This window comes from Melanotaenia boesemani, chromosome 19 (assembly GCF_017639745.1).
Source record: "Melanotaenia boesemani isolate fMelBoe1 chromosome 19, fMelBoe1.pri, whole genome shotgun sequence".
NCBI lineage: Eukaryota > Metazoa > Chordata > Actinopteri > Atheriniformes > Melanotaeniidae > Melanotaenia > Melanotaenia boesemani.
Window position 1 is genome coordinate 28,173,824 of NC_055700.1, and position 23,785 is coordinate 28,197,608.

A 23,785-nucleotide genomic window follows, 5' to 3' on the forward strand; every position below is an offset into this window, starting at 1 on the left:
TGCAAACTCTTCACAGAAAGGCCGAACCTCCCCCCAGTCGAGATTCGAACCAGCGACCTCATCTCTCTCTTTCTATATGATTATTAATTAAGAGTAGGAGAAAGATGGAGGCTCAACATACAGCACAGATTTAATTTTTGAGCTGCTGTTATATTACTTTTTCTTTCTTTTTTACTATTTTTTATTTTCTGGCCTGTCTTACATTAGTCTTTAAAAATGACTGAGTTTGTTTTATACGTCATTCAACACTGTAATTAAGTTATAAAGATATTAATGGGAGAATGTTTAATGTCCTTTTACAAAAGTAACTAAAAAGTTACTTTTAACATGAACATAACTTTTTGGTGAAAGTAATCAACAAAGTGAGTGAGTTACTTTTTGAATGAAGTAATTAGTAACACAAGTTACTTTTTTCTGTAACTAGCAGAACACTGATTGGCTGTAAACGTAATTCTAAAGAGTCATTAACTGTTTTAGCACATAGTTCAATCTTCTGTATTGGAACTAGATTAAATCACATCGCTCCTGGTTAATTCAATGAAAATAGTAAATAATGAAGTAGAAGTCAGTAGAATAGTGAAAGCCGTCAAAGAACATTTAAAAGTTGCAACCGAAGAATTTAATGCTGTAACACCTTTAAAGGTAATAACTTCTCATTGTATAAGTAAACAATATAATAAAAGGGTGAACGCTGGTTGGAGGGGCCCCCTGTGATACTTTGCTTGGGGACCCCAGAGACCTAGGAATCACCTCTGATCGTAAGGACCCTAAACCAGACACACCGTGGCTTTCCTTTGAAACTTTCATTTAACTGCTGTCCACCGGGTGAGCTTACATCTGTCAAACTGGTCCATACACCACCCCCTACTGGTCACTCTCATATTGCAGTTTGTGAACACGTCGCTTCAAACATAAACCAGGCAGGCAGCCATGATGAAGATATGAACAGGTCATTAAAAGACAGAGTTCTCACAGCCTTAACGATTCACTTCTCTGGGACATGATGTCTTTGACGAAAAGATTTCACTACATCTGTTGTTGTCAGTCTGTTTACTGAGAGCTGCGCCTACATTTCTCCTCCCAGATGAACAATACAGTCCAGATCAGCGTAACATTCCAAACTAAACCAGTCTGACCTCTGATCTGACCAGTGGACCACTGGCATTTAGTGGAACTATGATGCAATCACAGCTCCAGACTAACCTCCACTATCTGCACCGGTGCGACCATCAGAACATTTTAAAGCCACTTTCAGATTTAATGCAATACTTTCACTTTTCCATTCAGACTGTACGTCTGGAAAAAGATTTAGTTATAAACTGACCATTTAAGAAATACCAAAGGTTTCTTCTTTTTTGTATGATTCAAGAAAAAAGTGGAAACCATAACATTCATTAAAAAAAACAATGATTAAGTACAAAAAAACACTTTATTATTTATCATCTGGCAGTTTGGTATTTTTCAAATAGTTCAGTTTTAACTGTGTTTAAGTTTTGACTGAGTGTGTGAACGCCTCCATCTCCCTCCATCCTGCTGAGGGTGCTGACAGTGCTGGATGCAGATGGATCATCTGTGTCATCCTGAAGACCTGGGGGACCACACCGTGCTGGCTTAGCTTACAGGACATGCTACATAATTACTGTGTGTGTGTGTTTTCATGTGGGATCAAGTGTATTAAGCCATAGTTGAAACTTTTAAGAAAATAAATGGTCAGAAAATGTTGAGTAAATAGTGTCAGTCTGGGGGTGATGGACTGCAGGAATGTGTGTGCTGTGTTCAGTCAGTGAGCTGTCCATGGAGACGGAGTTCATGCTTGTCCAGCATCTTTGTCTTTCAGGACATCCTAAGGTGGCTGTAACTACATGAACAGGACAGGAATCTCCAGCAAACTTTTCCTGGCAGCTTCTCGTCTCTTCCTACCAGGAAGGAGCGGTGTTGGCCAGTCGTCTCATACGCCTAGACACAGAAAAGAAAAAAAAAAAACTTATTTCATTCCAATAACTGCAAAAACTGTTGGAATGATTATGATCAGCTGAAGAAGAGAAAACGTGGTGATCAGGTTTTGGTTACAGCACACAGATTTCTGAGCAGCAGCACGAACACAAAAATCTGACAGAAAAAGGACGAAACCTTCCTGAAACGTGTCGCCATAGTAACAGTATTATTTGGTAAAGTGCTCGCGTGTCTTTTTAAACAGTTTTCTTTTGAGGACGAGATCATTTATCTCGTTATCTTGACAAAAGCCGGCAGCTCTGTACTGGGATTCCTCGGTACAGTCGAGCCAGGAACGGATGTGAGCTGACGTCAGATGGAGGAACATCCATCGCTGATCAATGCATCGATTTGACTCCTATCAAGTCTATAAGAACCGTTCTTTTTCTACGATGTAATGACGATGTAACACACAACTTCAGTGATTCCCTTAAAACAAGAATTTGGAGCACAAGTTTGAATTTATTTAGGTTTTTCTCTGATCTCATCCAGGTCCAAAATTATATATTCACCCAAATCTTTTATTAAACGTTGTGAAGATTTGTCTTTAACTTGACAAGACTAGGCCTGTTAACCTCTTGTTGTGGTTACGGTTGACAGCTGGTAGTTTCTCTTCTCCAGCTTATAAAAGACCACAGAAGAAGAGTGGTTAAATATACAACTTGCTGATGCCCACAAAAAGCATCTGATGGAGGTAAAAGTCACTGAAGGACATTTAACCAAACATTAGATGGAATGTAAGTATAATTTTGATCCTGTGTGCATCAGAGAAAAAAAAACTAAATAAATTCAGACTTCTGCACCAAATTCTTGTTTAAAGAGAATGACTGAAGTTGTGTGTTGCATCAACCTTACGTGCTAGAATAAGAACAGTTCAAATAAATCATTAAAACCCAAAATGAATGTGACGTTCAGACCCATGATGAGTGTTTGGAAACTTCTGACCACAATGGCACATCTGATCCCACATCAGTCTCACCTGGTGTTCCTGTCCTGGTCTCGGATCTTCTTCTCCATTTCAGCGTCTGTGAGTGTCTCCAGCAGGGGGCACCACTGGTCTGCATCACCGGTGTTGCGGATGGCGATCTCTACCGTGGGGAGGGGGTTCTCGCTGGACAAATTATAAGCATGGCAGTAGTAAATCAGTCCACCGTGACAGACTGTACCCAGTCAGATGCCTATGCATCCTCAGAGTTTAAGGACGGGGCGTTACCTGAACGCGTACGTTCGCTGGTGCCAGCTCAGCTGACCGCGGATGCTGTAGGCGATGGTGGTGACAAACTCTCCCCCCAGACCCAGTTCAGAGCAAAGCTTCAGGGCAAATGACTCCGGGGAGTTCTCCCTCTCTGACATGTCCCACTCAAACTGGTCCACCAGAGAGATGTTCCCCACATGGATGTTCAGCTGAGGATCAGAAAAACAACATATGAACAATGTTTAAACCTGCATTACTGAACCAAACCACCTCTTAAACGACCGACAGCAGCCTTTCTGTGTGGAGTTTGCATGTTCTCCCTGTATATGCGTGAGTTTTCTCCAGGTAGTCCGGCTTCCTCGCACCATGATGTTAGGTTAATTGGTGACTAAAACACACACACGCAGCCGACTCTAGAATCTAGTCCTCCGAGCCAGAGACACGGTTGCCAACTCCTCAGAAAGAAAAGCAGTTAATGGCTACATCATTTTATTTACATAAATCAGCCTAGTACATAAAGCTGCAATGGAGGCTGGCGTGGAGAGGAATGTTGTGGGAAAGATAGAAATAACAACCAAAAAATGTTTAGAACAGCAAAAATAAAATAAAAATAAAATTCTTTAGTCAATATTTTCTTTCTTATGTTTTCACTTCAGCTTTATTAACCCTTTACGCCCGAGGGTTTTTGGAGGTGTGGTTTGCCTGAACAGACCTACCCAAATTAAATCAACAATAACTCTGTAATTTTCAGGTCAGTATAACCTTGGTCTCAATTGATAGGTAAGACCCTGTGGAATATAAATCCAGTGTCAGAAACATTGTGAATGTTAATATGCCTGTGCAAATTGTCATAAACCATAGGTAAAACAAAAATATCCTCGGCAATTTTTGTTTGTTTTTTTGTACACAGATGAAAACATCATGATAGAAATCATTCTGTGCATAAAAATACCACTGCATGGATTCAGCAACTCCTTGACTACAACTGTACAAGGTTTCATGAGAACAGAACGAAGCTCATAGCTTTTATGCAGGTTTTAGTGTGGATAGTACCAGGTGGACTCTCCTTTTGGCCACTTGGATACGCAAACTGTGCCAAATTGTGCTGTGTCTGTATTTCCTCCAGAACTTCTAACAAGGTGTATTTGGTTCTTTGTAATTTCTTGGACATGTTTATGGCTTTTATCCTTCGTTCTAAATGGATAAAAAGTTATAATGAAGCAAAGAAATGAATGCTGTTCGATATTCGCTCTTTCCGGTGCGCCCACGTGCGTAACTGCAGCAAAATGGCAACGATGCTCCTTTGTTTACGCGCAAGTATTTATACCTGACAGATAAAGTCTCGTTCAAGTGTAAGATATTGTCGGAAAGCTTGTAAGATGTAGAATTCAACCAAACTTTATTTACACTGCCAAGACCCACAACAAGACAACAAAATGGCTGTGAATGGGAGCATATGACATGTTAGCGCATGACACAGTTTCACCATTATGGATTACTACGCTGTGAGTTTTGGTCGAAGAACAATATGGATAGACTGAAAATGACCACAAAAAGGTAAGGAAATAAAATATGTGGCTGTTTGTGAGAATAGCTTTGGGATTTGGTAATAAACATGCTGTCTGATAAGGCTGCTGTGATATGCGAAGGTTAGCTTTGTGTTTGTTTTGAGACTGACGTGAGGTGCTTGGCGTTGCAGCTGCGTAAGGACCGAGCCTCTTCTGACTGCTTCTGAATGGGGGAGCCCCCACTCCGCATCGAAAAGATTAAACTACACGTTTGTTCACAGTCTCAAATAATACCAGAAAAAAAGTTGCTAGATTTGTCGCTAGTCGCTTTTGTGGGGTGTGAAAACTTGCTAAATATGGCAAAAAAGTCGCCAAGTTAGAAACACTGGTCAGAAATCTTGTGTGATCAAAAGTGATCTTACAAAAATGAAGAAGAAGAAACCATGACAACAGCTGGAAAACACAACAACCAGCCTGGCAGAGGACAATCTGGACGAGGGAATGATGGTCTTGCAACTAATGTTAACAGAAAAATCCAGAACTGAAAGAAATAACAGACTGGAGACGCATGAACACGGACTTCCTTCCTTGTCACCCAGCCAGCTCGCCCTCCGATTGGCTACGTTCAGTTCCACGTTACCTCCCACAAAGTCACAACTCAGGAGTCGTCGGTGCTCCTCACACGAGAAGATGTTTGGTCGTAAATATTGAACATGTTCAATTCATCCCATTGTCAGCCACGACCGTTTCGGAGCCGATTGTCGGGACAAACTCGCTCTTAACCCACCTCAGACCAAATAATCATTTTATAGGAAAATGTCATAAGACTTGAGGCTATCGGGCGTTTGTTGTCCTTGGTTGGGAAGGGCAAAATCGGGACGAAAACAGCCCGATAATCTTTATGCGTGCCCAGCTTAAGCCTCCCCAGTATTCCATAACTTTCCAGGAAAACTGCAGTTACTACCTTGATGATGACTCTCTGATCCGCCTGGCCTTCCAGTATGCTATCAGTGGGGTAAGACTCGATCTGCTGACGAATGGCTGAGGCGATGGCTGGGACGAACGCCAGAGGGTTGAGGTCCAAGTCATCACACAATATCTCTGCAAACATTTCTGGGGTCATCAGTTTCTCTGAGGAGAAGAAGGAGAAATTAGAGAGAAGACAGACCAGGATGTGTGTGATGCTGGCGTAAATGTACCATTCATGTTCCACGTGAAGGCATCTCGCAGCTTCTGCCCGTCTATCTCCATGTCCAGGCGAATGGGAACCAGCGCTTCCATCTGAGCTGCGTTTTCGTGGATCACTGCAGGGTCATGGTCATCAAAGCTGAGGCACAAGTCCACACTTCATTAGATCATCTTAATCCTGACTAAATCTGATTATTTTATCTCTATCAACATCTAAAACACAGATTATTTCAACTTATTTTTGTTAAACTTTTACAGAAAATAAAAAAATCAAGCCCTGAAGTGGGCGACAGCATGAGCAGCGTGGAAAACATGCTGGACTGCAGTTAAAGTGTTTTTCTACGTTTTCTAAGATCTTCCAATTATTACATTTTGTTATACTGAAAAATATATATATTCTAAATAAAATGTATATTGAATTATTTTTTTAAATAATTAAAAAAAATAGTTTTAAAATCAAACTTTTTAATAAAAAAAAGATCTTTTTGACATTTGCATGAACTGAAAATCAGAAGCAGGCAGGAATGAGGAAAAACTGCTGAACAGGACTGAAAAGGGTGTTTATTAAAAAGTTGTGCGTTATGTGCAGCAGCAGCATTATCAGATGTTCCTGTAACGTGTGAATAAAATTCATGTCAAACACAGAGTCAGTGGAGACGGACAGATGTGGATCAGTCAGTCCTCTGAGGCCACAACATCCTCTGTTTGTCCTGTGTGTAATCCTGATGGTTTAATGAGGTTTAATACAGACTAAGTCTAAATAAAAAGGACCAAACATTTCAACAGCTAAATACAAACCGGCCCTGAAAGCGTATCAAGATAACTTGAGGGAGGACGAGAGGAGAAGGGAAAAGAAGAGGGTTAAAATCACCAAAAACCCTGTCAGGTACCTGACAGGGCTCCTAGAAGGTAAAACATCTGGTGTGCTGAAAGCCTCAAAAGAGGAGATAAAGAGCACCTCCACGAAGTGCACAGCAAACCAAGGCGAGAGGAGGAGAAAGCTGTGCTGCCCAGAGGAGCCGACCATCACATTAGGTGACGGACAGTTTGGACTGCAGGAGGTCAACGACGTCATTAGAAAGGCCAGGAGAAGATCTGCAGCAGGACCGAATGGGATTCCGTACAGTCTACAGGAAAGGTGAGAGGCTGAGGACGCGTCTTTGGAGACTGCTAAAGGTAATGTGGAGGAAGAACCATCTACCAGTTAGTTTCCTCATTGCAGAGGGGTGTTTCATTCTGAAGGAGGATTCATCCAGCATCAAACACTTCTGCACAATCTCACTGTTGAAAGTGGAGGTGAAGGTGTTGTTTGGGACCCTAGCAAGGAGGCTGACTCAGTTCCTGATCAATAACAAGTACACTGTCACAAAGGCGGAGTACCAGGAGCCCCAGCTGCATCGAGCACAACAGCGTCATCTCCAAAGATGCAAAGAGGAACCAGGGAGATCTAGCAGTCTTGTTGCTCGACCTAACCAATGCCTGTGGCACAACACCACACAAGTTAGTTGACTACACACTCAAAGCCTACCACGTCCCCCAGAGGGTTACAGCTGCTGCTCTGGAGACACCTCGGGACTTCAAGATTTCAAGCTTTACCTCTGGAAATTTTACACTAAGAAGTTGGAAGCCAAAATCGTGACTGGATGTACTCTCTCTGCGATTCTGTTGGCGGCTACGATGGACCTCCTGGTGGCTTAGACGTGGAGCGGTCCCAGTCAGGGCCTTTATGGACAACCTGACAATTACAGCAAGGTCAGTCCCGGAGGCCACAAATTATCGACGGACATAAGGAACGCGCAGACTTGGACTCTGTAGTACTGCCCGTGTCTGTCAATGCACCAGGAGAGGAAGCAGAAAGCAATACAGACGCAAGACAAAGGCCCCCGCTTCTTCAGCTTTCTCAGGTCTGGGGAGACGGCAGGCAAGGAGGACAGATGTGTAGGGAACCTCAGCACGGGGCTTTTCTGGACAGTCACTGTGGAGAGCCCTGGGCCGCTTGGGGGTCAGAGGGACAGCCTTCAGAACCTGGTGAAGACATCTCAAAGCAGGCTGAGACAGCATCCAGATGGCTGAGGCTAAAGAGGAACGAGTGGTGGCTGAACCAGGCTGGCAGAGGAGAAGGGGTCGGAGCTGAATGAGCAAGGCCAAAAGGGCAGAGGGGGTAGTACCAGAACGCTGGTCCTGCTGTCAAGCCCCATCGTGGTATCATGGGCCAGCTGATGAAACTCCAGTAGAGCGGGGGTGCCCACTTAAAAACCCTCTGAAGTCTCAAGCTCTAAATCATAGAGCTCTGCCCCCAGACGATGTCGGAAGGGAGCGACTTCGATGCTAGCTGTCCACATAAGGAGGGGACAGCTGCGATATCCATAGCTTTTAAAGACAGAAAAAAAGGCCAAATATACAAAAATGAACAAATATTGTTAAAGAAAAAGAAGACAAGCAGCTTCCTACCACAGGGGGAACGTCCTCTTCTTGTCGCGGCCCATTCGGTTGCGGTTGATGGTGGTGGAGGAAGGCACGGCGTCCAGATGGTGGGAGCTGCTGGGTAACGTAGGAACCCACTGACTGCTCCGCTTTGCCTTCTGCTCCCTGAACACAAAGGACAGAAAACTACAGGAAATGTTTCTGTTGAGGGAATATTCTGGAAAATAACACAGCTCACCTCCTCGAAGCTGTTGGCTCAACAGGAAGCAACCACAGAAAAAAAGGACTTTTTGTTTCTTGTGTGAACCACAGTTAAATAGTTTCCTTCAGGTTACAGCTAAGCGATTTTTTCAAACCAAATCTGATTTTAATAGTTTTTTCCATCCTCTTAAAAACATATTAAATTTATTAGAAACAATATTGAACTTAAAAGATTTTGCATGAATAAATTACAGAAAAAAATATAACTTTCCACCATATAAACGTTTAAACGGCATCACATCTTGCACGGAGATGCAACACAATCTCTTTCCATCTGATCCTCATCATACGGGATTCACGGCGGACTCCCCTGATGTAGGCCTACTCTTTCCGGCAGACTTCAGCAGGTTAGTTCCAGGAAAACTAGCCTACAGTTTGTGGGCAGAAGTTGTCTTCTGCATCTCGTAGAGAGCAGCATGTCTCACAGCGGTTATAAGCAGCTCACTTCCAGGCGTGATGACGGCTCAGAGGTCCGCTGCCAACTACGGAAGCCCAAAGACAGCGTTTGCAGTGCAGATAAAAGACGAAAAAAATCCTGATGTTCATAAAAATAAATCAGAAAAGGAAAATTTGATTTATCGATCAATCGCCTTCGATCCAGTATTTTAAGATCATGTGTGAGATTCTGGGTATGAAAACAGACTGTGGTTTATTCACTTCTACATCCTTAGTTCTTAAACTGTGGTACAAGCACCACAAACTGGTGGTACTCACGCTCCCTCTAGACATGTAATGATACTCTAGAGCAGTGGTTTCCAAGCTCCTTGAGCCACAACCCCCAAGATAACGTACACTGGTGTTTGCAACCCCGCCAAACATGATCTGTCAGATTTTTAATGAAATGAGTAATAACTTTGTTTATTTAATAATATGCTTACACATGTGGACAAAAGTGTTGGTTCCCTTCGGTTAATGAAAGAAAAACTCACAATGATCACAGAAATAACCTGAATCTGACAAAAGTAATAATAAATAAAAATTCTATGAAATTTAACCAATGAAAGTCAGACATTGCTTTTCAATCATGCTTCAACAGAATTATTTAAAAAAATTAACTCATGAAACAGGACTGGACAAAAATGACGGTACCATTAACTTAATATTTTGTTGAACAACCTTTTGAGGCATCACTGCAATTAAACGATTCCTGTAAATGTCGATGAGACTTCTGCACCTCTCAGCAGGTGTTTTGGTCCACTTCTCATAAGCAAACTGCTCCAGTTGTCTCAGGTTTGAAGGAGCCTTTTCCAGACGCCATGTTTCAGCTCCTTCCAAAGATGCTCAGTAGGATTTAGTTCAGGGCTCATAGAAGCCACTTTAGAATAGTCCATGTTTTCCTCTTAGCCATTCTTGGTGTTTTTAGCTGTGTTTATGGTCATTGTCCTGTTGAAAGACCCTTGACCTGCGACTGCGACATTTCTCTCTAGAATTCCTTGATAGTCTTGAGATTTCATTGTACCTGCACAGATTCAAGACACCCTGTACCAGATGCAGCAAAGCAGCCCAGAACGTAACAGAGCCTCCTCCATGTTCCACAGTAGGGACGGTGTTCTTTTCTTCATATGCTTCATTTTTCTGTCTGCAAACATAGAGCTGATGTGTCTTGGTAAAAAGTTCCATTTATGTCTCATCTGTCCATAGGACATTCTCCCAGAAGCTTTGTGTCTTGTCAGCATGTAATTTGGCTTTTTTATGATTTGTTTTCAACAATGGTTCCTCCTTGGTCGTCTCCCATTAAGTCCACTTTGGCTTATTATTACTTTATTATTACTTTAGTCAGATTCAAGTTATTTCTGTGACCATTGTGAGTTTTTCTTTCATTAACCGAAGGGAACCAACAATTTTGTCCACGTGTGTAAAAATTAACAGGCTAATTTTGAATTAATCTCTTTGCATCATCTCATTTATTTTGACAGCTCTGATAAAAATCCTTTATTCTATAAATGTTGGCTATATTTATTTGTTTTACAATGATCTGGTGATCCCTTGAAGTTATCTTGGGACCCCCATTTTGGGAAACTGCTGTAGATCATAGCAGTACGATGAAGAATTTTCTGATATCAACCAGTTTACACATGGTGTCATTTTACAGATAAAATTTTATATCCTCAGTTTTCCGTCACCATTAAATTGGGAGAGAGTTTCAGATGTGAACGTTTCAGTCAAGTTGACAGCAGCTCCAGGTCACCTGGTTTCTATGTTACGGTGCTGCAAAGACGTCACATGATCCGATCATGCCAGCGTGATTAAAGATCCAAGGAGTAATAGAAAAAAAAGATTTCAAACATGGACGATAAACATTTTAGTAATTTAAGTATTTACAGAACTAAACTAGTCTTGGATCATCAGGGTTATCAGGACTTTACTAAGCTGCTGACGAAGTTTAAACATCAGTTCTGGTTATAAACTTCTACAATGATAGCTGCCACCACGACATTTTACCTGGAACTAACCTGCTGAAGTCTGACAGAAAAGGCCTCTGCTACCGGATTTAATGTCAGACAGGAAGGTGGAGCCTGGAAAGGCTGATATCTGAGGCGGAACTGATGTAAAAGGCTGGAGACTTATACAATTAGAAATCCTGTTTTTTATATCTCTATAACACTGGAAGTCAGATGGAGCTGCATCAAATTCTCAGTAACTTAAAAGATGTTGCCATACATGAATTTAAATGTGGCCCTGACTTCTTTTACTTCTCTAAAAACCTGCCAAGACTGTTAATTCCTTTTCAAATTTCTGTATTTAAGATTTTTATTTACTTACTTTTATTTGTTTGAAGGCTCCAAGAAAAAGAGGAATACTGTAAGCAGATATTGCTGATATTAACTTCACCCATCTGGAGTGAGTGCAGATCTCACAGCAGAGCAGACTTCAGCAGGCCTAACGTCCCACACCGTTAAATACAGCACAACTTTTCTCAACATACGAGAGCTCAAGTCTAACAAAAGTAAAGCAGAAACCCTGAAAACAAGAACCACCTCTATGATGTCAGCTTCCCTACAAAACTCCAACATTTTATCCACTGATGAGTGTGTCACGCTGCAACGTTGTGATGGGAAAACCTTTATGCTGCAAAATATAATTAGAGTTCAGCTCCATCATACAGATGATTTTCCTCAGATCGAGCAAAGTTTATTAACTGATGTCAACACCACCAACCACGAGTCAGTGAAACCTTACCTGAGGTAAGCTGGAGGCTCCGTGCTGATGGACACCGCCTTGTATTTCTCATCATTACCTTCGAAGATCTCTTCACACTCTGAAGCCTTTAACAGAGTCACACTGGTGGCTGCAGGCAGCAGACGGACGAGGAGACAACGGAGACACGTCAGGCTTGAAAGATGTTACTACTTTACAGATACATGCATAGGATCTTATACACTAAGATAATAACTGTCCATGAGGTACATCTGGAGCTTTAGGGATTTCTGTTCTGTTATCAACTTTGTATAAAAGGAGCATTTCAGAGAGGCAGAATCTCTCAGATGGAAAGGTGGACAGAGGTTCACCAATCTGAGACAAACTGGCTCTAAATATTCTGAACAATTCCAGAAAAATGTTCCTCAGACTTTGAAGACCTACCATGTACAGTATAAAATATCATCAGAAAATTCAGAGAATCAAGAGGAATCTCTGTGTGCATGGGACAAGGCTGGATGCTGGTCATTTTCTTCATTAAAAGCAGACATGAGTCTCTACTGGAAACCGCTGCATGGACTCAGGAAGGCTTCCAGAAACCACTGTCTGTGAACACAGTTCACCCTGAAATCCACAAATGCAGGTTAAAGCTCCATCATGCAGCCAGATGTGAAAAGGATCCAGAACCAGTGCTGTCTTCTCTGGACCAAACCTCATTTAAAATGTTCTGAGGCAAAGTGAAAACCTGGATGAAGATGTGAACTAGTTTGTGGAAAGCATGGACGGCGTGTCCTGCAGACTAAAGAGGAGAGGGAGCATCCAGCTTGTTATCAGTGGACAGGTGAAAAGCTGCATCTCTGATGGGATGGGGCTGCATTAGTGCCTATGGCGTGGGCAGCTTCCACATCTGTGAAGCTCCATCAATGCTGAAAAGTACATGGAGGTTTTAGAGCAACATCTGCTCCCATCCAGACAACGTCTCTTTCAGGGAAGGACTTGCAGATTTCAGCAAGACGATGCTGAACCACATCCTGCATCCATCACAGCAGCATGGCTTCACAGGAGAAGAATCCAGCTGCTGAACTGGCCTGCCTGCAGTCCAGACCTTTCACCAGTACACAACATCTGGAGCATCATGGAAGCAGAAATCCAGCAACCAAGATCCAGGACTGTAGAGCAGCTAGAATCCTGCATCAGACCAGAATGGGACAACATTCCTCTCCTAAAACTCCAGCAACTGGTCTCCTCACTTCCCAGACGTTTCCAGACATGTTAGAAGAAGAGGAGATGCTACACCATGCTGAACACCACCCTGGAACTACTTTTTACACCATGCTGAACACCACCCTGGAACTACTTTTTACACCATACTGAACACCACCCTGGAACTACTTTTTACACCATACTGAACACCACCCTGGAACTACTTTTTACACCATGCTGAACATCACCCTGGAACTACTTTTTACACCATGCTGAACATCACCCTGGAACTACTTTTTACACCATGCTGAACACCACCCTGGAACTACTTTTTACACCATGCAGAACATCACCCTGGAACTACTTTTTACACCATGCTGAACATCACCCTGGAACTACTTTTTACACCGTGCCGAACATCACCCTGGAACTACTTTTTACACCGTGCCGAACATCACCCTGGAACTACTTTTTACACCGTGCCGAACATCACCCTGGAACTACTTTTTACACCGTGCCGAACATCACCCTGGAACTACTTTTTACACCGTGCCGAACATCACCCTGGAACTACTTTTTACACCTTGCCGAACATCACCCTGGAACTACTTTTTACACCATGCTGAACATCACCCTGGAACTACTTTTTACACCATGCTGAACACCACCCTGGAACTACTTTTTACACCATACTGAACACCACCCTGGAACTACTTTTTACACCATGCTGAACATCACCCTGGAACTACTTTTTACACCGTGCCGAACATCACCCTGGAACTACTTTTTACACCGTGCCGAACATCACCCTGGAACTACTTTTTACACCGTGCCGAACATCACCCTGGAACTACTTTTTACAACGTGCCGAACATCACCCTGGAACTACTTTTTACACCGTGCCGAACATCACCCTGGAACTACTTTTTACACCGTGCCGAACATCATGTGCTGAACATCATCCTGGAACTACTTTTTCCACCATGCTGAAAATCACCCTGGAACTACTTTTTCCACCATGCTGAAAATCACCCTGGAACTACTTTTTACACCGTGCTGAACACCACCCTGGAACAACTTTTTACACCGTGCTGAACATCACCCTGGAACTACTTTTTACACCGTGCCGAACATCACCCTGGAACTACTTTTTACACCGTGCCGAACATCACCCTGGAACAACTTTTTACACCGTGCCGAACATCACCCTGGAACTACTTTTTACACCGTGCCGAACATCACCCTGGAACTACTTTTTACACCGTGCCGAACATCACCCTGGAACTACTTTTTACACCATGCTGAACATCACCCTGGAACTACTTTTTACACCGTGCCGAACATCACCCTGGAACTACTTTTTACACCATGCTTAACATCACCCTGGAACTACTTTTTACACTTAGCAGTTGAAGTTGTGCTGGATATAAACCAGGCCATGTTGGTAATAGGGGACTCAAAGTGGGCTAAGACCCCCCCACCAGATTCTGAGCTGAAATGGAGACTCATCAGACCAGAATTAGCATCTCAGTTAGAGACCAGCTTTTTTCCCACATCTACCTAATTTGACTGGACACTGGGTTGAGAAACTATAAATCAAAATTATTAAAAACAATGACAACCATAACAGAATCTTTCAGTTGTATGTAAGCCATGAACCTTCCAGACTTGGACTAGTCCAAACTCCATCCAACACTCACCATGCGAGGATGCCACGATTTTCTTTCTTTCCTCCACAGAGGCGAGCCTCCTCCACAAGGACGGATATCTTTTATAGAGTGACCCTCTGAACATCCGGAGGTAGTTCCCAACCTAGACAGCAAAACACACATTTCTGAGTAGTTTGATCTCAAACCTCCACTAACAAGAAGACATCTGCAGAAAATTGAACAGAACACAAAATCTGCAGCCTTGTCTCCAATCTAGTCAAGATGGGTAAAACTTAAATAAAACAAATTTCAATGATTTTCAAGTCTCATCAAGTCATATTTTATCCCCAGTAAAAGATAAACATAACACGAGATGATGAAACTGAGACATTTTACCATGTGATGTAAAAAGTTGGAACAGGAGCAACAAAAGGCTGGAAAAGTAACTGGTACAAACCAGAAACACCTGGAAGAGCATTTGATAACTAATCAGGTTACCTGGTAACAGGTCAGTAACATGACTGGGTATAAAAGGAGCATTTCAGAGAGGCAGAGTCTCTCTGATGAAAAGATGGACAGAGGTTCACCAAACAATGTAAAACTTGTGGATTCAGAGAAAAATGTCTAAACAAAAGTTCCTCAACGTAAAACTGTGAAGAATTTCCCGATCCCCCCATCAGCAGTGAACAATATCAAAAGATTCAGAGAATCAGGAGGAATCTCTGTGAGCATGGGACAAGGCTGAGGGTCAAACTAGTGGTCTTTGGGTGTAGTCAGTGATCTTGGGGCTCTCAGGCAGCACTGGATTAAAATATGTAACGCCCCTCTTTTGTTCCATCTTGCCCCATGCACACAGAGATTCCTCCAGATTTGTGAACATCTGCAACATTGCGTTTATGTGGACAAATCCTCATATTTCAACTCTTTCACTTTTCAACCCCGCCCTCTTAAAAACAAGTACAGAAGCTCTGCCAGGAGATATCTGGTCAGAAATCTTCCAGCATGATGCTGCCACCACTGTGGCTCATACTGAAGAGATTTGAAAGGTCAAAAAGTAAATTAGATCTCATCAGACCACAGCAGCAGCTGTTTGCTTTTCTGGCTTTTCTTAACGTTGCTCACGTTCAGTCAGCAGCCGGAGATGTTTCACATCTTATAAATAGGTTTTTACATTACATCGCATAAAAACCATTTAAAACTGTATTTGAAGTGCTTTAAGAGACAACTAGATGTTTCCATTAACAGACTGAATTACGATTCTGTGAGAATGAAGCAGGAGAAAACCAGTAAATCTTCAGGGGCCAAACTGGTTTCCAGCCTTCCCATTATCAGATGGGATAAGCTGCTTTAAAACCAGACAGTCAGAATAAAACTGATTTAGTTTCGAGGAACAGAATGAATGTTTCCTTTTCCCGCTGACCATGTGCTGTTGTCTCACATGAAGCCTGCTTCTTGTTTCCAAGTGTTTCTTTGTTTATAAAGCGACGTTAGCATGCTACCAACTAGCGAGGATGGAAACCTGCTGTTAGCATTCCTGGAACTAAGCTCTGAAACATCCAGACATACCTCTGATCCCACCATGTAAAAATCTCCATCCTGTTCCAGCTGAAATTTAACCGGCTTCTGGCCAAATGTTTTACTGAGAGCTAATTGCATCATTACCGACCCGTTCTCCAGCTAACTAATAAGTAGCCTTCTCCTCTTCAGGTGCATTCGCAGCGCACAATGAAAGTAGGAAATTACAGCATTCCTCTTTAAAACAGAGAACATCAGCTGTGTGTATGCACTTTCAGTAAACATAAAACGATCTATATAGGAATCTTGACAAAAGATAAATTACTGCGACGTATAACCCGGTAATAGTTTTAGAAAGCTAAGAACCACAAATTACCCCACGAATCGTAGATTTTTTTTCCCGAAAACCCGTGAATGTTACATTAGACATAACTCCATTGGTTTCAATGTAGAGTGAAATAAAACCAGAGCTCAATACCGCCTCTACTGATCACACAAAGCCAGTCTGATTTCACCAATAAATATAAATATCACAAATACAGCGATCAGATGTGGAAAAAAAGTCCAGCTTCATTCTGATAAAACATTACTGACGACAATAAAATAAAAACTGACAAATGGGTATAAAAGTCAAATATAAAATACAATTGATTTTTTTTTTTAAATAAAACAAAAACAAAACAAATCTCAGCCGTTAGTGATAACAGAAATTAGAAACTCCACCTCAGCAGACTTTTTTTTTGTACAATATTGTTTTTATGGCTGTTACCACAATGCAAGAGATGAAACCAAAGAAAGACTTGCAGTACACATTTATTCTTTTAAAAAGTGAAATGAAAAAGAAAGATGCAATTGCCAACTCAATAAATTCAATTTTATATTTAAATGCCATCTATTGTCTTCTTTCATACAGCTGTATGTCAATATTTTTTCCAGATAAAGACAAACATCATCTGAGCCTAAAGACTCATTGTCCGAAGTTTGTCCAAGTCCGAGGCTTGTGTTTTCTCAGATACAGCCTCAGCGTGATGATCTGACATCAAGAAGAGTTTCTGAGGATGATTAAAGCCCACATACACAGACGGCAAACCCTCATCTCCAAACCAGCTCTGGTTATGCAGCATTCTTCATCCAGCAGGAAACAAACATGTCTAACAGAGAGCATGTTTGACCCCTTCATCTCTGAGGAAAGGCCCGTGGAGGTGATCCAACAATCAGGGGTGGTACCAGGTGCATAGTTAACCTCCGAGGCGCTGTCCTTCTCCCCAGGCAAATCCTCCTGGCCTCTCCTCGGGGAGGGGGTTGTAGTTAGCATCCTCCTCTGGAGTGTCGAACAGCATCTTTCTGTGGAGGACAGAACGAGGGTTTATGAGTCCTGGTTCAGGCTGGACTGGATGAGGAGCCAGAGCCGACTCTGCTTCTTGAGGGAGCAGAAACAGGTTTTATTAGTTTGTGGTGGAGAATTTCATTTTCTTCTGAATCATCAGCTGAAACATCAAACCCAGCAGCAGCAAGATTTTTCTAAATCCCTCCGATGACGCTTCACCCTGGAAAAGCCACTTTTACCTCTGCCTCTTTATTAAATCATGGATTCATGAACCATCTCATTTCCTTTGGGATTCATAAAGTAATATTTAGTTAAATCAGATTTTTCAAATATTTCCATGCTGAAGTATAGACGTGTATGAATACACACACACACTTTTTTGTGTTTAGTTTTAGACAAAGTCTTGTTTAAAACACCGTTAACTGAGCTGGAGAACAAAACTCACCTGTGAAATATGAACAAACAGGAAAACCAGTTACTGGATAATTTATTCATTTATTTCTAAACTTTATAGTGTTTTTTGAAAGTTGCAGCAAATATAAAAAAAATTAAAAGTTTAATAAACAAAACTGAAAATAACTGAATTAAAAAGAATAGAAAGACTTTTTAAAAATATATTTTAAATGAAAAAAAATTTATTTAAAAATAAAAAATAAATAAATTAAAACATAAATCAAGTAAAATTAAAACAAACTAAAATAGATAAAATAAATAAATAAAACAGCCTCACATGATCAGTGGGGTCCTGAGCCACCGTCCACCACCTGGCTGGTTGGGAAAAATATCCTCCAGGAAGAAGTACACATGACCGACAGCAATACCTAAAAGAAGCATTAAAATTTTAATAACAAGCCCTCATCCACCACCACCACCACCACCACCACCATCAGCAGCAGCAGCAGCAGCTCTCTTTGGGACATCAACAGTGTGCTGATACTGATGCAGGCACCTAATAGATCCACGATGATGGAGTTGCCCAGCAGAAGGGAGAATCCCATCAGTACCCAGGGCAGGAACGGAGCCTGGAAGTTCAGCAGCCCAAAGAAATTCATGCGAACGTTTGGGTTCCTTCGACTCCACACGTACACGAGCATGATGGTGAAGGCCTGACCCAGGAACACCAGGTTCACGAAGATCCCAAATATCTGAAACATGCTAAAGAAACTCTGCTGAAACACAGGATGTGATGTTCAGTTCCAGAAAAAACTCAACAGCAGCAGGGCGTTGAAATCAGCTGATGTTCTGCAGCTGCTCTCCTCGTTGGTGGATTCTGGGTTTTCATCAGCTATAAGCCACAATCATCAAAATTATACCAAATAAATGCTTGAAACATCTCACTTTGAATGTCTGTGAAATACATTAGTTTCCCTGTTAAGTTGAATTATTGAAAAGAATAGAAAGTTTTGAGCGATTTTTACATGTTTTTGTGTCACCTGGACACTGGGAGCAATAACTGAAGTTCAACACTGACAAGTTGTTTTTTGTAGGGCAATAAGCCCATCATCTTATTTACTGTAAATAAACTTGCTTACAGTGAGTGAATGAGTGCAGTTTTACTGTGTATTTATCTCTTCTATTCATGATTAAATAACTTGTTCTATCTTATAAAGATTATCTATTGTGTGTCTCACACATTTGAGTGAATCTTTATCTTCTTTTATTGAATCTGTCTCGTTTATCCTGTAACAGAACAGGATAAATATGAAGGACAAAACTGTTCCGAGTCGCCTCATCGAGGACTTTGAGCTAATTTAAGAAAATAAACGTACAATCACTGAAACAGCAGCAGAACAACCAACTTGGATGGAAATGCCGTATTAAAATAAGAAAGCATTTCTAGTAAACTGATGCAGTTTACTGACAACACTGTCAGGAAGTCACTGAATGAGGAACCAATCAGGAGCTTGAGAGGGAAAGATTCATAAAAACGGCATCAAACAGCCGGTAAGAGGTTAAAATCAGAGAGGTTAAACCTGACGCAGCATTATGAATAACATAAAAAGGATACGGTCATCAAAAGCCCACCGAAGAGGAACATGTAGACGAAGTCAGCCGTGCGGCCCCTGAAGGAGCCCTCCTCTAACATACGGCAGTATCTGTACCTGAAAGCAGCTGGTTAAGGAAACCTGGCCAACCAGTCCCTTCTGTCAACATTATCTCTGTTTGATTTGAATAAATGCATCTGATGGCGTGTTCATCATCCTCCCAGTAAAACCACAGAGAGTTTGGCCTTCCCCTGTGAAACAGAAACATGCAAACTCCACGTCCTGAACACACTGAGCGCAGAACTAAGAAGGATACAGAAAAATCATATTGAACAGGAAATTGAAGCCAACTGGACCGAAAAACAGGAAGTTGGTTATTAGTCGCCATACCTGAAAAAGACAGAGGATTCAGCCATGGACGAGACACATCGTGTTACACGATCCGGCGTCTTTGACGACAAGAAAAATGTTTTTTATGAATCTGGCTTGACAGACAGACGGGAAATGGAAAAATATTGATTCACTTTTTAAAATGTTGTCATTCTGTAGTCTTAAAAATTAAAATGCATTAAATGAATCAAAGAAAAAAACTAAAGAAAAAAACAAACAAAAAAAAAATATATATATACTTTTAGGTTTTTTTTTCTATTTTTCCCCATAATGTTGAATTAAATGTAATTTTCTTTTCTTTAAAAAAATCATAGAAAGAAAAACATGCAAAAAAAAATTAAAAATAGGAAAAAAAGTTTGTTTTTCTTTTCTTTTTATATCTGTTTCCCCAGCACTGCTTTGAATGTTGTTTCCTTGTCTGAAACCAGTCAGCCTGCTCGTGGATATTCTGACTTATTTGCTGGATTTACAGTGAGCCGCAGCAACATCAACCCTGATGAAAACCTGCTTGGTCACAACGCGCTGGTCTTCTCTCAGTTTCACCGTGTGAAAACAAGCGGTTTCAATATTAATGAACAAGTCTATCGAGTGCATTTGATCATTTGCTACTTTAAGAAAAATACAAGCTCTTTCACTTTAATCGAGAAGCCCGGCGTCAAGCTGGAATTGTTGAAGACGTGGTTCAGCTTCTAAGCTCCTCTGTGGGAGATCATGGTCCATCTAAGTCCAGATTGACTTTCTTTTGGTTAGACTGAATTTTCTGCAGTTATAAAATCACAATTTTATCAGAAATACTTGAAATGACCAATGAGTTGAGTCGTCTTCAGCTGACAAAGAAACTGGAAAAATCTGGTAGCATTTAAACAATTTTTCAACTAAAAAAACACAGAACTTTTGAAGCATGAGTGGCACAAAGGTGTATGCAGGAGTTATCTGACCTCTTTGCGTTAGTCTGACTTTGATCATAGAGCTCTGGCTTATTTTTCCAGTCATGTCAACATCCGGATGGAGGCAGATTACTCACCTGGTAATTCCTGAGAATCAAATCTGGATTGAAGTACAGTTGAAATGGTGTGATGATCTCTAGTTGCTGTCAGAGAACACAACAATCTAGTTAGAAGTGTTATGACAATGCTGGGTTTTATTAGCACAACATATCCGAAGTTGAAACTGAGACATTTTATAATTTCATGGAAAATAGGAGCTCATTTTAAATCTAACAGCAGCAACACGTCTGGAAAAAGTTTGAACAGGAGCAACAAAAAGCTGGAAAAGTAACTGGAAACACCTGGAGGAGCATTTGACAACTAACCAGGTTAACTGGCAACAGGTCAGTAACATGACTGGGTATAAAAGGAGCATTTCAGAGAGGCAGAGTCTCTCAGATGGAAAGAGGTTCACCAATCTGAGACAAACTGGATCTAAAAATTGTGTAATAAATTCAGAAAAATGTTCCTCTGCGGTGTATAATATCTTAAAAAAAGGAAAAAATCACAATACTGGAGGAATCTCTGTGAGCACGGGGTGGAAGGCTGAAGCCATATGCAAACACAATATATAAAAAGGATTATTTTAAAGTTTGTCAATCCACATACTCAACACCGCTGCTCATCCCACAAATACATTTACTTACAAATATTAATCCATTTAAAATGAAAATTAACAGACTTCCGAACAGCAGAAAATTTAGTAACAATAAGCGTTACAATAAAAACTCAACACAAAACACCCGCTTACTGACTTTAAAGCGAGGTTTCGTTAGCATTCAAACACCACCGCGCGGGCACACGAAACGCTCCGCAGCGGTTTCTTTACCGTTGGTTCATCAGTGGAAATAATGCTGTGGCTCTGGATACAGGCAGTCCACAACTAGCTTTTAGTTACATAAACAAAATAGTGCCGTTGGTGTATAACCAGCTTCCGACACGTATCTCTAATACAGCAGCTGGAATCAAACCACCGAGCTAGCTGAAAGTAACGAGCCGGATTTAACCGGTGCCGTGACGTGTCCCGTTAAAGCCAGTGAAAACGTAAACTCCTCTTACCACTGCAGCGGTTGTAAGGACGCAGGCCGTTGTGTATGCTCTGGTAACAACAGGAATCTGTAAATACTCCTGTTGTAGTGTCTGGTAAGCCATTTTGGACACACTGAAGGCTTCCGGCACTTTCTTGACACGTCATTCCACCAAGCGCCCCGTGGTGCGTTCACGCCCATAGGACATCTTTAAATCCCTGCTTTTTACAAACTTAACTTCCTATATATGTGTACAAACTGCTCAAAAAATAAAAGGAACACTAAAATAAGACATCCTATATCTGAATTAATGAAATATTCTTATTAAACAACTTTGTTCTTTACATATTTGAATGTGCTGACATCAAAATCACACAAAAATTATCAATGGAAATGAAATTTATTAACCCATGAAGGTCTGGATTTAGAGTCACACTCAAAATTAAAGTGGAAAAACACACTATAGGCTGATCCAACGTTGATGTAATGTCCTTAAAACAAGTCAAAATGAGGCTCAGTAGTGTGTGTGGCCTCCACGTGCCTGCAGGACCTCCCTACAACGCCTGGGCATGCTCCTGATGAGGTGGTGGATGGTCTCCTGAGGGATCTCCTCCCAGACCTGGACTAAAGCATCCACCAACTCCTGGACAGTCTGTGGTGCATTGTGGCATTGGTGGATGGAGCGAGACATGATGTCCTAGATGTGCTCAATTGGATTCAGGTCTGGGGAACGGGCGGGCCAGTCCATAGCATCAATGCCTTCGTCTTGCAGGAACTGCTGACACACTCCAGCCACATGAGGTCTAGCATTGTCTTGCATTAGGAGGAACCCAGGACCAACTGCACCAGCATATGGTCTCACAAGGGGTCTGAGGATCTCATGTCGGTACCTAAAGGCAGTCAGGCTACCTCTGGCAAACCCTACCTACAACAGGCTGCAAAGAACTTGAGGAAGTTCATTAATTTGAATCAGATGTGTTGGAGTATGATCACGTCTAAGACATGTAGGGCAGTGGGTCCCGAGGACCTGGATTGGGAAACACTGGGTGAGCACATGGAGGGCTGTGCGGCCCCCAAAGAAATGCCACCCCACACCATTACTGACCCACTACGAAACCGGTCATGCTGGAGGATGTTCAGACAGCAGAACGTTCTCCAAAGCGTCTCCAGACTCTGTCACGTCTGTCACATGTGCTCTGTGTGAACCTGCTTTCATCTGTGAAGAACACAGGGCGCCAGTGGCCAAGTTGCCAATCTTGGTGTTCTCTGGTAAATGCCAAACGTCCTGCACGGTATTGGGCTGTAAACACAACCACTACCTGTGGAAGTCGGGCCCTCATACCACCCTCATGGAGTCTGTTTCTGACCGTTTGAACAGACACATGCACATTTGTGGCCTGCTGGAGGTCATGTTGCAGGACTCTGGCAGTGCTCTTCCTGTTCCTCCTTGCACAAAGACGGAGGTAATGGTCCTGCTGCTGGGTTGTTGTCCTCCTACGGCCTCCTCCACGTCTCCTGGTAGCACCTCCATGCTCTGGACACGACGCTGACAGACACAGCAAACCTTTATGCCACAGCTTGCATTGATGAGCCATCCTAGATGAGCTGCACTACCTGAGCCACTTGTGTGGGTTGTAGACTCCGTCTCATGCTACCACTACAGTGAAAGCACCGCCAGCTTTCAAAAGTGACCAAAACATCACCAGAAAGCAGGAACTGAGACGTGGTCTGTGGTCACCACCTCCAGAACCCTCCTTTATTGGGGGTGTCTTGCTAATTGCTTATAATTTCCACCTGTTGTCTTTTCCATTTGCACAACAGCATGTGGAACTGATTTCAATCAGTGTTGCTTCCTAAGTGGACAGTTTGATTTCACACAAGTGTGGTTGACTTGGAGTTACATTGTGTTGTGTTCCCTTTACTTTTTTGAGCAGTACATGCACATAGTAAGAAATCATGTTTATTTCTTAAAATTGTATTTCACTGAAAACATGTG

The 23,785-nt window shown here is 41.9% G+C and overlaps 2 protein-coding genes across 2 annotated transcripts; both read right to left on the reverse strand.

The window, feature by feature from the left end:
* Positions 1-1,410: 1,410 nt before the first annotated feature.
* Positions 1,411-16,368, reverse strand: LOC121629784 (SWI/SNF-related matrix-associated actin-dependent regulator of chromatin subfamily B member 1-like). Its single transcript, XM_041969574.1, has 9 exons — positions 16,125-16,368; positions 14,610-14,721; positions 11,749-11,857; positions 8,335-8,472; positions 5,895-6,022; positions 5,660-5,826; positions 3,206-3,396; positions 2,972-3,103; positions 1,411-1,956 (listed from the first exon to the last, which is right to left on the reverse strand). The coding sequence occupies exons 1-9, from the start codon at positions 16,215-16,217 to the stop codon at positions 1,917-1,919; spliced, it is 1,110 nt and encodes a 369-aa protein (XP_041825508.1). The 5' UTR covers positions 16,218-16,368; the 3' UTR covers positions 1,411-1,916.
* Positions 16,369-16,870: 502 nt separating this feature from the next.
* On the reverse strand, positions 16,871-21,939 carry derl2 (derlin 2). The gene is made up of 7 exons (XM_041969595.1): positions 21,821-21,939; positions 20,800-20,865; positions 19,702-19,775; positions 19,409-19,502; positions 18,350-18,545; positions 18,131-18,221; positions 16,871-17,417 (listed from the first exon to the last, which is right to left on the reverse strand). The coding sequence occupies exons 1-7, from the start codon at positions 21,911-21,913 to the stop codon at positions 17,312-17,314; spliced, it is 720 nt and encodes a 239-aa protein (XP_041825529.1). The 5' UTR covers positions 21,914-21,939; the 3' UTR covers positions 16,871-17,311.
* Between the last annotated feature and the right edge of the window lie 1,846 nt (positions 21,940-23,785).

Bases quoted from the DNA above. Each gene is read 5' to 3' on its own strand.
- LOC121629784 (XM_041969574.1), bottom strand. From the start codon at position 16,217: ATGATGCAATTAGCTCTCAGTAAAACATTTGGCCAGAAGCCGGTTAAA. The intron at 6,023-8,334 runs GTAGGAAGCTGC...CTTGTGCCTCAG, and splicing joins AAGAGGACGTTCCCCCTGTG to CTTTGATGACCATGACCCTG. The intron at 1,957-2,971 runs GTGAGACTGATG...TTCTGTGTCTAG, and splicing joins GACCAGGACAGGAACACCAG to GCGTATGAGACGACTGGCCA.
- derl2 (XM_041969595.1), bottom strand. From the start codon at position 21,913: ATGGCTTACCAGACACTACAACAGGAGTATTTACAGATTCCTGTTGTT. The intron at 20,866-21,820 runs GTAAGAGGAGTT...GTTCTCTGACAG, and splicing joins TCCTTACAACCGCTGCAGTG to CAACTAGAGATCATCACACC. The intron at 17,418-18,130 runs GTGAGGCTGTTT...TGTCCTCCACAG, and splicing joins CTCAGGACCCCACTGATCAT to AAAGATGCTGTTCGACACTC.